The sequence below is a fragment of the Scyliorhinus torazame genome, chromosome 3, assembly GCF_047496885.1.
Source record: "Scyliorhinus torazame isolate Kashiwa2021f chromosome 3, sScyTor2.1, whole genome shotgun sequence".
In the NCBI taxonomy this organism is placed as follows: domain Eukaryota; kingdom Metazoa; phylum Chordata; class Chondrichthyes; order Carcharhiniformes; family Scyliorhinidae; genus Scyliorhinus; species Scyliorhinus torazame.
Genome location: NC_092709.1, coordinates 201,704,472 through 201,720,645, shown reverse-complemented (window position 1 = coordinate 201,720,645; position 16,174 = coordinate 201,704,472). Strand labels below are relative to the sequence as shown.

Here is a 16,174-nt window from a genome sequence, read left to right as displayed (position 1 = left end):
GTTGAAAGGAATTAAGGACCGGCATGTTCCTGTGAGGAAGAAGGATAAATACGGCAATTTTCGGGAACCTTGGATAACGAGAGATATTGTAGGCCTCGTCAAAAAGAAAAAGGAGGCATTTGTCAGGGCTAAAAGGCTGGGAACAGACGACGCCTGTGTGGAATATAAGGAAAGTAGGAAGGAACTTAAGCAAGGATTCAGGAGGGCTAGAAGGGGTCACGAAAAGTCATTGGCAAATAGGGTTAAGGAAAATCCCAAGGCTTTTTACACGTACATAAAAAGCAAGAGGGTAGCCAGGGAAAGGGTTGGCCCACTGAAGGATAGGCAAGGGAATCTATGTGTGGAGCCAGAGGAAATGGGCGAGGTACTAAATGAATACTTTGCATCAGTATTCACCAAAGAGAAGAAATTGGTAGATGTTGAGTCTGGAGAAGGGTGTGTAGATAGCCTGGGTCACATTGAGATCCAAAAAGACGAGGTGTTGGGTGTCTTAAAAAATATTAAGGTAGATAAGTCCCTAGGGCCTGATGGGATCTACCCCAGAATACTGAAGGAGGCTGGAGAGGAAATTGCTGAGGCCTTGACAGAAATCTTTGGATCCTCACTGTCTTCAGGTGATGTCCCGGAGGATTGGAGAATAGCCAATGTTGTTCCTCTGTTTAAGAAGGGTAGCAAGGATAATCCAGGGAACTACAGGCCGGTGAGCCTTACTTCAGTGGTAGGGAAATTACTGGAGAGAATTCTTCGAGACAGGATCTACTCCCATTTGGAAGCAAATGGACGTATTAGTGAGAGGCAGCATGGTTTTGTGAAGGGGTGGTCGTGTCTCACTAACTTGATAGAGTTTTTCGAGGATGTCACTAAGATGAATGATGCAGGTAGGGCAGTGGATGTTGTCTATATGGACTTCAGTAAGGCCTTTGACAAGGTCCCTCATGGTAGACTAGTACAAAAGGTGAAGTCACACGGGATCAGGGGTGAGCTCGCAAGGTGGATACAGAACTGGCTAGGCCATAGAAGGCAGAGAGTAGCAATGGAAGGATGCTTTTCTAATTGGAGGGCTGTGACCAGTGGTGTTCCACAGGGATCAGTGCTGGGACCTTTGCTGTTTGTAGTATATATAAATGATTTGGAGGAAAATGTAACTGGACTGATTAGTAAGTTTGCAGACGACACAAAGGTTGGTGGAATTGCGGATAGCGATGAAGACTGTCAGAGGATACAGCAGGATTTAGATTGTGTGGAGACTTGGGCGGAGAGACGGCAGATGGAGTTTAATCCGGACAAATGTGAGGTAATGCATTTTGGAAGGTCTAATGCAGGTAGGGAATATACAATGAATGGTAGAACCCTCAAGAGTATTGAAAGTCAAAGAGATCTCGGAGTACAGGTCCACAGGTCACTGAAAGGGGCAACACAGGTAAAGAAGGTAGTCAAGAAGGCATACGGCATGCTTGCCTTCATTGGCCGGGGCATTGCGTATAAGAATTGGCAAGTCATGTTGCAGCTGTATAGAACCTTAGTTCGGCCACACTTGGAGTATAGTGTTCAATTCTGGTCGCCACACTACCAGAAGGATGTGGAGGCTTTAGAGAGGGTGCAGAAGAGATTTACCAGGATGCTGCCTGGTATGGAGGGCATTAGCTATGAGGAGCGGTTGAATAAACTCGGTTTGTTCTCACTGGAACAAAGGAGGTTGAGGGGCGACCTGATAGAGGTCTACAAAATTATGAGGGGCATAGACAGAGTGGATAGTCAGAGGCTTTTCCCCGGGGTAGAGGGGTCAATTACTAGGGGGCATAGGTTTAAGGTGAGAGGGGCAAGGTTTAGAGTAGATGTACGAGGCAAGTTTTTTACACAGAGGGTAGTGGGTGCCTGGAACTCGCTACTGGAGGAGGTGGTGGAAGCAGGGACGATAGTGACATTTAAGGGGCATCTTGACAAATACATGAATAGGATGGGAATAAAGGGATACGGACCCAGGAAGTGTAGAAGATTGTAGTTTAGTCGGGCAGCATGGTCGGCACGGGCTTGGAGGGCCGAAGGGCCTGTTCCTGTGCTGTACATTTCTTTATTCTTTGTTCTTTGTTTGTTCTATGCCCCCTCATGCTTGGCATCACCATCCGAGGAAAAAGGCTCTCACTGTCCACCCTATCCAATCCTCTGATCATCTTGTATGCCACAATTAAGTCACCTCTTAACCTTCTTCTCTCTCACGAAAACAGCCTCAAGTCCCTCAGCCTTTCCTCATAAGATCTTCCTTCCATACCAGGCAACATTCTGGTAAATCTTCTCTGCACCCTTTCCAATGCTTCCACATCCTTCCTATAATGCGGCGACCAGAATTGCGCGCAATACTCCAAATGGGGCCGCACCAGAGTTTTGTACAGCTGCAACATGACCTCATGGCTCCGAAACTCAATCCCTCTACCAATAAAAGCTAACACACTGTACACCTTCTTAACAACCCTCTCAACCTGGGTGGCAACTTTCAGGCATCTATGTACATGGATCTCTGCTCATCCACACTGCCAAGAATCTTACCATTAGCCCAGTACTCTGTCTTCCTGTTATTCCTTCCAAAATGAATCACCTCATACTTTTCTGCATTAACCTCCATTTGCCACATCTCAGCCCAGCGTTGCAGCTTATCTATGTCCCTCTGTAACTTGTAACATCCTTCCGCACGGTCCACAACTCCACCGACTTTAGTGTCATCTGCAAATTTACTCACCCATCCTTCTACGCCCTCCTCCAGGTCATTTATAACAATGACAAACAGCAGTGGCCCCAAAACAGATCCTTGTGGTACACCATTAGTAACTGGACTCCAGTCTGAACATTTCCCATCAACCACCACCCTTTGTCTTCTTCCAGCTAGCCAATTTCTGATCCAAACTGCTAAATCACCCTGAATCCCATGCCTCCGTATTTTTTCCAGTAGCCTACCGTGGGGAACCTTAATCAAACGCTTTACTGAAATCCATATACACATCAACTGCTTTACCCTCATCCACCTGTTTGGTCACCTTCTCAAAGAACTCAATAAGGTTTGTGAGGCACGACCTACCTTTCACAAAACCGTGTTGACTATCTCTAATCAAATTATTCCTTTCCAGATGATTATACATCCTATCTCTTACAAACTTTTCCAAGATTTTGCCCACAACAGACGTAAGGCTCACTGGTCTATAGTTACTTGGGTGGTCTCTACTCCCCTTAGAACATAGAACATAGAACAATACAGCGCAGTACAGGCCCTTCGGCCCACGATGTTGCACCGAAACAAAAGCCATCTAACCTACACTATGCCATTATCATCCATATGTTTATCCAATAAACTTTTAAATGCCCTCAATGTTGGCGAGTTCACTACTGTAGCAGGGAGGGCATTCCACGGCCTCACTACTCTTTGCGTAAAGAACCTACCTCTGACCTCTGTCCTATATCTATTACCCCTCAGTTTAAAGTTATGTCCCCTCGTGCCAGCCATATCCATCCGCGGGAGAAGGCTCTCACTGTCCACCCTATCCAACCCCCTGATCATTTTGTATGCCTCTATTAAGTCTCCTCTCAACCTTCTTCTCTCCAACGAAAACAACCTCAAGTCCATCAGCCTTTCCTCATAAGATTTTCCCTCCATACCAGGCAACATCCTGGTAAATCTCCTCTGCACCCGCTCCAAAGCCTCCACGTCCTTCCTATAATGCGGTGACCAGAACTGTACGCAATACTCCAAATGCGGCCGTACCAGAGTTCTGTACAGCTGCAACATGACCTCCCGACTCCGGAACTCAATCCCTCTACCAATAAAGGCCAACACTCCATAGGCCTTCTTCACAACCCTATCAACCTGGGTGGTAACTTTCAGGGATCTATGTACATGGACACCTAGATCCCTCTGCTCATCCACACTTTCAAGAACTTTACCATTAGCCAAATATTCCGCATTCCTGTTATTCCTTCCAAAGTGAATCACCTCACACTTCTCTACATTAAACTCCATTTGCCACCTCTCAGCCCAGCTCTGCAGCTTATCTATATCCCTCTGTAACCTGCTACATCCTTCCACACTATCGACAACACCACCGACTTTAGTATCGTCTGCAAATTTACTCACCCACCCTTCTGCGCCTTCCTCTAGGTCATTGATAAAAATGACAAACAGCAACGGCCCCAGAACAGATCCTTGTGTTACTCCACTTGTGACTGTACTCCATTCTGAACATTCCCCTTCTTGATCAAGGGGACAACATTTGCTATCCTCCAGTCTTCTGGCACTATTCCTGTAGACAAAGATGACTTAAAGATCAAAGCCAAAGGCTCAGCAATCTCCTCCCTAGCTTCCCAGAGAATCCTCGGATAAATCCCATCCGGCCCAGGGGACTTATCTATTTTCACACTTTCCAGAATTGCTAACACCTCCTCCTTATGAACCTCAAGCCCTTCTAGTCTAGAAGCCTGAATCTCAGTATTCTCCTCGACAACATTGTCTTTTTCCTGTGTGAATACTGACGAAAAATATTCATTTAGCAGCTCTCCTATCTCCTCGGACTCCAAGCACAACTTCCCACTACTGCCCTTGACTGGACCTACTCTTACCCTAGTCATTCTTTTATTCCTGACATATCTACAGAAAGCTTTAGGGTTATCCTTGATCCTACCTGCCAAAGACTTCTCATGTCCCCTCCTGGCTCTTCTTAGTTCTCTCTTTAGGTCCGTCCTAGCTAGCTTGTAACTCTCGAGCGCCCGAACTGAACCTTCATGTCTCACCTTTACATAAGCCTCCTTCTTCCTCTTGACAAGTGTTTTGACTGCTTTAGTAAACCACGGTTCCCTTGCTCGACCACTTCCTCCCTGCCTGACAGGTACATACTTATCAAGGACACGCAGTAGTTGTTCCTTGAACAAGCTCCACATTTCCATTGTGCCCATCCCCTGCAGTTTTCCTCTTCATCCGATGCATCCTATGTCATGCCTCATCGCATCATAATTGCCTTTCCCCCAGATATAACTCTTGCCCTGCGGTATATACTTATCCCTTTCCATCACTAAAGTAAACGTAATCGAATTATGGTCACTATCACCAAAGTGCACACCTACCTCCAAATCTAACACCTGTCCTGGTTCATTACCCAGTACCAAATCCAATATGGCCTCGCCTCTCGTTGGCCTATCGACATACTGTGTCAGGAAACCCTCCTGCACACATTGGACAAAAACGGATCCATCTAAAGTACTCGAACTATAGCGTTTCCAGTCAATATTTGGAAAGTTAAAGTCCCCCATAACAACTACCCTGTTGCTTTCGCTCCTATCCAGAATCATCTTTGCAATTCTTTCCTCTACATCTCTGGAATTTTTCGGAGGCCGATAGAAAACCCCTAACAGGGTGACCTCTCCTTTCCTGTTTCTAACCTCAGCCCATACTACCTCAGTAGACGAGTCCTCATCAAACGTCCTTTCTGCCACCGTAATACTGTCCTTGACTAACAATGCCACCCCTCCCCCTCTTTTACCACCTTCGCTGAGCTTACTGAAATATCTAAACCCCGGCACCTGCAATAACCATTCCTGTCCCTGCTCTATCCATGTCTCCGAAATGGCCACAACATCGAAATCCCAGGTACCAACCCATGCTGCAAGTTCACCCACCTTATTCCGGATGCTCCTGGCATTGAAGAAGACCCACTTTAAACCACCTTCCTGCCTGCCGGTACACTCCTGCAACTTTGAAACCTTACTCATTACCTCACTACTCTCAACCTCCTGTATACTGGAGCTACAATTCAGGTTCCCAAGCCCATGCTGAACTAGTTTAAACCCTCCCGAAGAGCCTCAGCAAATTTCCCCCCCAGGATATTGGTACCCCTCTGGTCCAGGTGTAGACCATCCCGTTTGTAGAGGTCCCACCGACCCCAGAATGAGCCCCAATTATCCAGAAATCGGAAACCCTCCCTCCTGCACCATCCCTGTAGCCACGTGTTCAACTCCTCTCTCTCCCTATTCCTCGTCTCGCTAGCACGTGGCACGGGTAACAACCCAGAGATAATGGGCGGGATTCTCCCCTACCCGGCGGCACGGGGGGTTCCGGCGTAATGGAGTGGCGGGAACCACTCCGGCTTCGGGCCGCCCTAAAGGTGCGGAAGGCTCCGCACCTTTAGAGGCCAAGCCCTCACCTTGAGGGGCTAGGCCCGCGTCGGAGTGGTTTGCGCTCCGCCGGCTGGCGGGGAAGGCCTTTGCCCGAAAGGTCTTCGCCAGGCGACACTGGTCGGCACATGCGCGGGAGCGTCAGTGGCTGCTTACATCATCCCCGCGCATGTGCAGGGGAGGGGGTCTCTTCCGCCTCTGCCATAGTGAAGACCGTGGCGAAGGCGGAAGAAAAAGAGTGCCCCCACGGCACAAGCCCGCCCACGGATCGGGTGGCCCCGATCGCGGGCCAGGCCACCGTGGGGGCTCCCCCCGGGGCCAGATCGCCCCGCGCCCCCACCCCCTAGGACCCCAGAGCCTGCCCGCACCGCCTTGTCCCGCCGTTCAAAAGGTGGTTTAATCCACGCTGGCGGGACAGGCATTCCAGCAGCGGGACTTCGGCCCATCGCGGGCTGGAGAATCGGCGGGGGTGGGCCCGCTGTCCGGTGCCGTGCGATTCCCGCCCCCGCCGACCAGCGCGGCACGATTCCCACCCCCGCCGAATCTCTGGTGGCAGAGACTTCGGGACATGGCGGGGGCAGGATTCACGCCAGCCCCCGGCAATTCTCCGACCCGGCGTGGGGTCGGAGAATCCTGCCCAATAACTCTGTTTGTCCTAGATCTAAGTTTCCACCATAGCTCCCTGAATTCATGCCTTACATCCCTATCCCTTTTCCTCCCTGTGTCGTTGGTACCTATGTGGACCACGACTTGGGGCTGCTCCCCCTCCCCCTTAAGGATCCCGAAAACACGATCCGAGACAACACGCACCCTGGCACCTGGGAGGCAACACACCAACCGCGAGTCTCTCTCGTTCCCACAGAATCTCCTATCTCTCCCCCTAACTATGGAGTCTCCAAAGACTAATGCTCTACTCCTCTCCCCCCTTCCCTTCTGAGCAACAGGGACAGACTCTGTGCCAGAGACCTGTACCCCATGGCTTACCCCTGGTAAGCCCCCCCCACCAACAGTATCCAAAGCGGTAAACTTGTTACTAAGGGGAACGGCCACAGGGGATCCCTGTACTGACTGCTTCCTCCCAGCCCCTCTCACCGTCACCCATCTATCTTTATTCTTCGGAGTAACTATATCCCTGAAGCTTCTATCTATGACCACCTCTGCCTCCCGAATGATCCGAAGTTCATCCAGCTCCAGCTCCCTAACACGGTTTCTGAGGAGCTGGAGATGGGTGCACTTCCCACAGATGAAATCAGCAGGGACACTGACGGCGTCCCTCACCTAAAACATTCTGCAGGAGGAACATTGCACTACCTTCCCTGCCATCCCCTCTAGATAAAAATAGAAAAAGAAAGAAAGATCTTACCTGTTATTCACAGCCAATCAGCAGCTCTGCTCCACTGCCCTCTGCTGGATGCTTGTCTTCACTTGAACAGCTAGGGTCTCTTGCTCAGGTACACCTTCAAGTTAGGGTGAGCACACAGACGTATTTTCCCCGCAACAGCCAATCGTCAATGGCGTCTGTGTGCTGCGGAAGCCATTCCCATGGGGCATTCTTTTTAAGGAGCTCTGAGAGTGGGGTTGCTTTGGTCGCAAAACCATCTGTATAATTTCTGAAATCTCCTACCAAACCTAGGAATGACCGGAGTGCAGTGACGTTTTGGGGCAGGGGCAATTTAACGATGAACTCGATCCATTTTTGCTCAATTTCTCTCTTCCCGTGGGTGATGATGTTGCCTAAATAAAGAACCTTTTCCTTTAAAATCTGGGCCTTTTGGGGGTTTACCTTATATCCGATTGATTGCAGTAGGCCTAGTAATTCAGATAAGAGCTCTACGTGTTCCTCTTGTGTGTCCGTTTGCAAGAGCAGATCATCTACATATTGTATTAGGCATTCAGGTCGGGAAAATTTAAGAAGTCCGTTGGCCAATTGTCGGTGGAAAATGGAGGGGGAGTTATGGAATCCTTGTGGGAGGCATGTCCACGTGTACTGCTGCCCTTGAAACATAAATGCGAATTTATACTGGCAGGCCCTGTCTAACGGGATGGACCAAAAGCCATTGCTGATGTCCAGCACGGTGAAATACTTTGCCTGTATTCCCTGTTTGGCATGGTCGCAGGACTCGTGGCAACAGTGGGGGCTGCTAAAGGGGTTACCTTATTAAGTTCTCAGTCGTCGATCGTTAGTCGCCATGAACCATCGGGCTTTCTAATGGGCCAAATTGGGGCATTATTTGTGGAAGCTACGGGTCAAATAACTTCTTGGTCTAACAAACTGTTAATAACCTTCGAAATCTCACCCTCGGCTTGCTGTGGGAAACCGTATTGCTTTCACGGCTTTGGATCGGGACCTGAAATCTTCACTGTACCTGGGATCTTCCCACAGTCGTGTTTATGTTGGGCGAACAAAGCTTTGTGATTTATGAGGACCTCTCTAATCGTCTAGTCTGCACTAATTGTTTGCGGATTAAACCAATAGTCTCCTACTGAGCAAATCCTGTTTTCATAATCCCCTACTGTGAGCGTAGCGGGAGGCCTAGCTGGTGTAGCCATTCGCCAGACACATTTGTTTACTGGGTCAAGCAAAATGTTCCGGAAGTTCATAAAGTCAATGCCTAGATGTATTCTGCAGTTTTGGGTAAGTCAACTAAAACGACGGGGTGGTTGGTGCTGATGTTCCCTATCTGGATGGGTACGTGATGCGAACATCAATTTACACGAGACAGAGAGTTGAAGTGAACAGTGGCTTTAATCAACTAGAACAGTGTCTGCCTGCGACTGCTCTGCAATAAGAGCCGCCTACAGGGCAGCTGCTCTTTATACCACCCCTCAAGGGGGCGGAGCCAAGGGAGGAGTCCACAAGGACATCAACATGATACAATCAGCGTAGTACAGTACAATGGTCCATAGGTGGAGCCCACATGGGCAACAGCGTGGTACAATGTAGTACAGTGGTGAATGGTTACCATAATACGTTTACCACATTATGGGAGCTGTGATATATCCTTGTTGCATGTGGCCTGTGGTGGTGTCTGTGATGGGCCATTTGTTGTGTTGAAACATGGTGGAGGAGTTTAAAGTGGTGCAGGATCCTTGTGACCCAAAGAAAATCGACTGTATGTCCCCGGACTGTGCCTGTAACTATTGGTCTGCCTGATTTGTCCCAGCGTGTGTCACAGACCCAAGTTGGGGAGTCCGAACACCGTCAATCTAGGGAGTTAAATGCTAAGTCGTCTGAACGGGCACTAACATTATGCATGGGCCTAACATTGTTCCTGGGTGGGGGATTTGGTTGTTGGTATCGTTGATGGTTCGGGGGGTTTTGTTGGCAATCACGGGCGTAATGTCCTACGTAGCCACAATTGTAACAACCTCGTGGTGCCTGTGCTCTGGGGTGCTGTTCCTTGTGTCTACCCTCGTTTATCCATGCTGGGTCTTGGCTAGTCCTAACTGGGTGCACGTTTGCTTCCAGATCGTCCTGATCTGTGTATCGGTGTAGGGTTTGTTCCCATGCTCTAGAAAGTCGTTTAAGTACCCAATCTTCATTGTGTGTGTGGTCTGCGGGGTCGTAGTTTACACACGCCTTCTGACCTGCGTCTGTGGCATGCAAAACTAAGGTGCGGAACCATTTAGTGGTGTCCTCCTCATTTAGGTGTACGTGGTTCAATTGTCCGTAAACTGCCATGAAATGAATCCACAGACGACCAGCAAACGCAGTTGGATGTTCTCCCTTCTTTTGCCCGCAGTGATTTAAACCCTCGACAGGTTCTCCTTTGTTATTCCCGATGGCATCTAATATGGCTGTTTTCATTTCCTGTAGGGTTCCTCCTGCTACATTTTGGGGTTCTGGCAAAGCTGACCTTTTGGACTGGCTATGGCTCATAACTATTAGCTTTACTTCCTCCCGCTCATCTAGGCCGTACATAACCTTTTGTTGGCGCACCTCCTCAAAGAAGCTGTGCGGGTCTGTGGTGGGCTGAAATTGAATAATGTTCATGCAAGCGTCTCTTAATTGGGTTATGGATAGTCGGGAGGTGTAAACGATATCAGGCTCCTCCTGATCTGATGACCTGCGTTCTGTGGTAACCGGATTCATGGGGGTCGAATTGTGATTGGGAGTGTGTGCTGCCCGTGCAGTCGGTGCTGCGGGTGCTTTTGTTTTTGGGGCGTGGGAGTTCGATTTTGATTTCCCGTGTCCTCTACGTATTTTTGGGTGCTTTCATTTAACTCTTGCCAATCGGGAGCATCTTCCTCATCTAAATCCTGCCCGAAAGTGTACCTGAAGCCATTCTGTACTGAGAGTAGCGACTGTAACTTTTCTATCTTCTGTCGGCATTTAGCATGGTCAACGGTACTCTGCCTCTGTTCCTTAGTGGAGTTGTGGAGCGCTCTCAAAGCTGCTTTTAAAATTGCGCATTTGCCAGTTAGCTGGGCGACCTGTTGTTCTGTTTCCTCTCTTACCAGGACTGTGCGCTGTGTATCTTGGTAGGCTTAATCATACTGGGTCTGGAAGCTACTAAGGTGAACTAGACAAGATTGATGTGCGTGTTTTAAATCGGCCATTTCCTTATCCTTAGCTGCTAACTGTTCCCGGAGTTGCTCAATTATCTTCTCGCTTTCGTTACTGTTTCCCTCGTTCTTTTATTCCTTCTCAGTTAACTGCCTATGGAGCGTCTTCACAACCTCCTCTTCACCTCGCAACTGTGCCAAACAGGACACTATTGCCATCAGCTTTCAGACTTTCCCTACCTTTTTCTTCTGATCCTCACTTAGGTTCTCCCACCAAGTCTGTCCTATCTTTCCTGGACCTGACTCACCATTAGCGCAAAAATTTGACCAAAGGGGCCATCCTTTCCCCTTTAAGTATTTCATAGAACATAGAACATGCAGTGCAGAAGGAGGCCATTTCCTTAACTCTTCCTCCCATATGGGGCATTGTTCTGCTCTGTTGGTCGCTGCGACCTCGGGTTCCTGTGGATTCATCAATATTTCCATTGCTTTAGGGGCCATTACTTCTCTTATCTCTCTACTTTTAATTTGGGACAGGGGAATAAGGCGGCGATTTGAACAGCGGGTATGGCTTAAGCTATTTTCCGGCTCACAATCCCTCGATAATTGTACACAATTCTAACGAGTTTACTTTACGCTTCCTGTTAGGTACGCATGCGGGTTAGTACACACTTCCGAAATTCGGTTATTTGGTCGATATGGGACTTGCACTTGTGGTTCTTTCTCTTTCTCGCAATTGGATTCAAAGTTTGTGGATTCTCTCGAAGTGACAAAGCCACTTCCAATCGAGTCCCGTCAGAGGTCGCCAATAATGTTGCTCTATTTACTTATCTCGGTAAACCACAAGCCTTTCCCTTATATCGATCAAATGACCACACAACCAGTTAGTTAGTTCAAAAGGTGGTTTATTTACATGCACAAGAATTATCTCAACATGAAAACACAATATCTACTACGAGTTCAACTACACCTATCAGTTACAATAACCTATACTTAACTTCAGGGCGATCGGCACTGTGCAAATGGATAAAGGCCTTTATCTGGATTTCACTTGGCTGGTTTGAAGAAAGTGGCTCTGTCTCTGTTGAGCTCATCCATCAGGTAGCGATCATTGGTCTTGAACTTCGCTGGCTGTTCCTGCTGCAATTGGGTTAGGCACAGGCCGGATCCAAGAGAGACAGAACACATGGCTGTGCTCTCTTTTATACCCCTGGGATTTTGCACTCTTTGGGGCAGTCCTTAACCTTGGACCCAATTGGTCAACAGGGCTCTGATCACTCTCTTCGATTTCGGCCAATAAAGGGGCGGGTGCCTGGTAGCTGGTTGGGTCCTTAGCGTTCATTGACCTTGGCAGTTGTGCTTTCTGAGCAAGGGAGTGGCGTCAATCAGTCTGTAGCTGTACCGGTTGCTTGATTGGAGTTCTATTGTCCTGGGAAAATGGGCCATTGAAATGTAAACGAGCGGGGGTTTCGGTCAGGTCTGGTTAGATACAGATAGGCTGTGTATCTGTCTGAGTCCTGGGTTGGCCATAATTCCCATGGTCCTTTGCAGATGGCCATCTTAGATGGCTACAAAGGGCCTGACAGCTAAAAGAAAATCTCCATCATTGATATCATGTTGAAAAGTTGTATTACAAATTGCTACAATCTCCAGCAGAGTGATACAGCTGGGTGTGTTCTCGAGATCCATCATTTGCCTGAAACGGTTATTTCAAGAATTAAATCAGAATTACAAATCAAAGTCAGTTGGATTGGTCGTGGTCCAGGTAATGTGCAATAATGCTTATCCCCTGTGGATATTCTTTTCCCAAAGTGGAGTACTTGCCTGTTCAGCAGCTATGGTTCTGATTTGGAGGGGCTTTGCTGAGGTCACAGAGCTAAGCAAGTGCAGGTCAAAACATTAGACACATGCCGACATGCATTGGAATTGCACTAGTTCAATGCAGCATCGGTGCATGCCCATTAACATGTCCTGGAATGCTCCAGGACCGGCGCCGCTTTCAGGACTATAGAACGCTCACGATTCAGTCCTGGCATCAGCACTTAGGCTCTGAAACAGTGAATCCCGCCAATGGCATTTGGCTGCTAATGAGAATACCTGCATTTTAGAAACTGGGTTGTTGGCTAGCACGGGCACAGTAGGGCTCCCTCAATCATTTTAAACATCTCAATTAAATCACCTCAACTTAATAAACTCAGGAGAATATAAACATTTGTAGACCATGTCCTGATAATTTAACCCTTTAAGCTCTGGTATAATTCTGGGGATTCTACACTGACCCTCTCCAAAGCCAATGCAGAAAATGTACACACATGTGTGGTCACTCTGATTGAGGTTTTGAATAACTTATAGGTAATATGTGAGACTGTTCAATTGGAATGATACTGGTACATTGGCTGGGATTCTGTGGGGCCCACAGAGGTCTGGTCCACCAATCGGATAACTGAGACAGTTCCATGGAGGAGACCTGACGGAATCAAATGCCTTCCAGGATTTAAGTGACCATCGTCAGGCCTTATCAGTGTTTGAGGGCCCCGGCAGCGGAAATCTCGCTTGGCAAGAAGTGCCGGCCAAAGACTGGCAGCTCCTCTTGCTGCCAGCACTGTCTCCATTCGAGGCCCATAATCATCGTGACATCCTGGCCCATAAGCTGAATGAAGGTGGGATGGGGATTAGGACGGTCAGAGGCAAGAGGGAGAGATCATTTGCAGTGGCCACCCCATTATCCGATGAAAGAACCATTAATTGGGAAGGGTGCCTGGTAACAGAACCCCCCCCCCCAATACACCCCTCCCCCACCTGGGTATGCTGGGTAGCCTTCCAAGGGGGCACCAAACATATGTGGTCCCAATCTAATCCCTGAGCTACCGTTAAATGATGATGGGCTCAGGCTAATGATTGGTTTATTAATGAGCCTAATTAATAATAATAATATTTGCTTATTGTCAAAGGTAGGCTTCAATGAAGTTACTGTGAAAGGCCCCTAGTCGCCACATTCCGGCTCCTGTTCGGGGAGGCCGGTACGGGAATTGAACCCGAGCTGCTGGCCTTATTCTGCATTACAAGCCAGCTGTTTAGCCCACTGTGCTAAATCAGCCCCAGAATGATTGACATCCTGCTGGCAGCTGCGAATCCCACGTCAGCCCTTTCCGCCCGCCAGCTTCGTCACGCGTGACTGGCCGCCATATTTCCGCGATGGGCTGCATTAAATACAGCTCATTAGGTGTATGTTTTTCCAAATTTATGCAGTAAAAGCTGTAAGCTATCGACAGAAGTGAATATGTAATGCAATTCTAGTTATCAGTGCATTTATTGCATTTCAAAAGAAAATGACGGTGTCCAATTCTGGATTTTAAAATTGCAATATCGTAAAGCAAGTAAAAGCATTGTACCGATAATTATTCTTTACACAGTTAGTTCCTGATCTCAGGAGTGCTGCTAGTCACAGTACAAGAGCAGAGATTAGGGGCCAGATTTTCATTAAGGAGATGGGAAGATCGAGTCAGGGAGCACCGAGGGGATGTGAGTGATATGAGGGGGCATTAAAAAGCCGTTGCCATTCTTTTTAAAAACATACCTGTCAATAGTTCCCTGAATCCAAACTCTGGTTCACATCTCCTCTGAGAAACCGTGAACCTCCAGTCCTGGAAAAAGTTGGGTCGGACTCCACAGAAAATGCTGGGTGGTAAGAGCTGCCTATCCCCGGGTAAGAAGACTTACAACACCAGGTTAAAGTGCAACAGGTTTGTTTCGATATCACTAGCTTTCGGAGCGCTGCTCCTTCCTCAGGTGAAGGAGCAGCGCTCCGAAAGCTAGTGATATCGAAACAAACCTGTTGCACTTTAACCTGGTGTTGTAAGACTTCTTACTGTCCTCACCCCAGTCCAACGCCGGCATCTCCACATCATCCCCGGGTTGGGAGTGCAGGGTGTGGGCTTACTGTCCCCAGCCTTATCCCACAACGGCAAAAAAGTGCTGAAAATGGGGAGGGGAATCCCAGAATCGGGTCCGGCGTGCCATTTTAAAATCCCACCCCACCTCCGTTCCGATACGAATGGAGGCCTGAAATCCGGACTGGGAAAATAGGATGAAAGTCAGTAAGTGATGACCCCTGGCAACTCTGATCTATTTCAATAGGGGGAAGCAGGTTACCAGTCAGCCAGCTCAGCTGGAGAGTGAAGGGGACAGAAAAAGATTGTTTCCAATTTAAATAATTGAGGTAAAACCAATTGCCTAACAGCACCTTGGATGTACCTACACCACATGGACTGCAACGTTTGAAGGAGGCGGCTCACCCCCACCTTCCCAAGGACAATTGGGGTTGGACAATATATACTGGCCTGGCTGGTGGTGCCCAGACCCTGTGAACAAATTTTTTTTTAAAACACGTTGCCACAGTACAGAATTGAAGCACACTAAAACAGAATTAAAGCATAGCTTCAAGGAGTCCACACCAGACAATACGGCTGGCCTGACATTTCACCCGACATTAATCCTGCTGTTGCATTGAATTTGTTTTACTTATTCCTGCACAGCACATGCAGTGGGGGCAGAGCACTCTGACCGGGCTAAAGTCACCGTGTTGTCTGTGCCTGTTTCCTGCATACAAGATGATTTACAATCCCAGTCAAACGCAGGGCTCCCACCAGCATCTCCCCCCACCCTCCCCCAGCGAAAGCCAAGATAAAATGAAGGAAAGTAGATTTAAAAACACATGCATCTCTGTATTAACTATGTCTGTTCTGCTTTAGTTAAAAGCTGTTAGTCCACTGTAACTTTGTACTGTTAGATTGACTTGAGTCATTTCAGAATAACCTACCAGGGCACGGGTTGGACTGGTGGAACGGGAACGGATGGGACTGGAACTTCTGCTTCGGCTTTTACTTGGCGACCACTGAGTCAATAAAAATGAAACAGTTACCAATAGAAATGGAACTTTTACCATAACTTTAGAATAATTCTATCGTTTTACAGAAACTGAGTACAGTTCTGTAAAAGCTTCCCAAAAAGTTACTGTTAAAATGTATGGCAATTACTTGTTAAGCATACGATTAAACAGATTATTTTTATATTAAGTAGACCCCAATTTTATAGAAAGAAATATATATATATATTTAAAAATAAATGAATTGGGTCTCTCCCCCTCAATAAACAGGGGCTACTTTGAACCCAGGGGAGCTTCCCTTGAAATTGCAGAGGCCACAACCTCAGACCAGCCTTAAGACCTTATTTGGAAAACATACTAAAGATTGAGATGCAGAGTACACAGTGTGGTTTCCTGGGCTTGCAAAATTAGACTAGCATACAATATAAAAATATTCCTTTTTAATGCATGTACTGGATACAAAGTTCACATCTGTTACAAGCAGTGATATTATCATTATTGGGTCAGCAAGCATCAGATTATTTTCGTCAAAAAGCAAAAACAGTTGTTATTTGCCACGTTATATATTGAATTTGCTCACTATCTATCAACTATGACAACAGAAGAGTATGGATTATGTGAGCAGCAAGTGTG

At 47.6% G+C, this 16,174-nt stretch overlaps 1 protein-coding gene across 1 annotated transcript in view; it reads right to left on the bottom strand.

The window, feature by feature from the left end:
- spata18 (spermatogenesis associated 18) overlaps positions 1-16,174 on the bottom strand; it is a 210,914-nt gene that overhangs the window by 92,219 nt on the left and 102,521 nt on the right. The window contains exon 11 of the mRNA XM_072496752.1: positions 15,476-15,550. Within this exon, the coding sequence (XP_072352853.1) occupies positions 15,476-15,550 (75 nt within the window). The remainder of the gene's footprint in view (positions 1-15,475; positions 15,551-16,174) is intronic.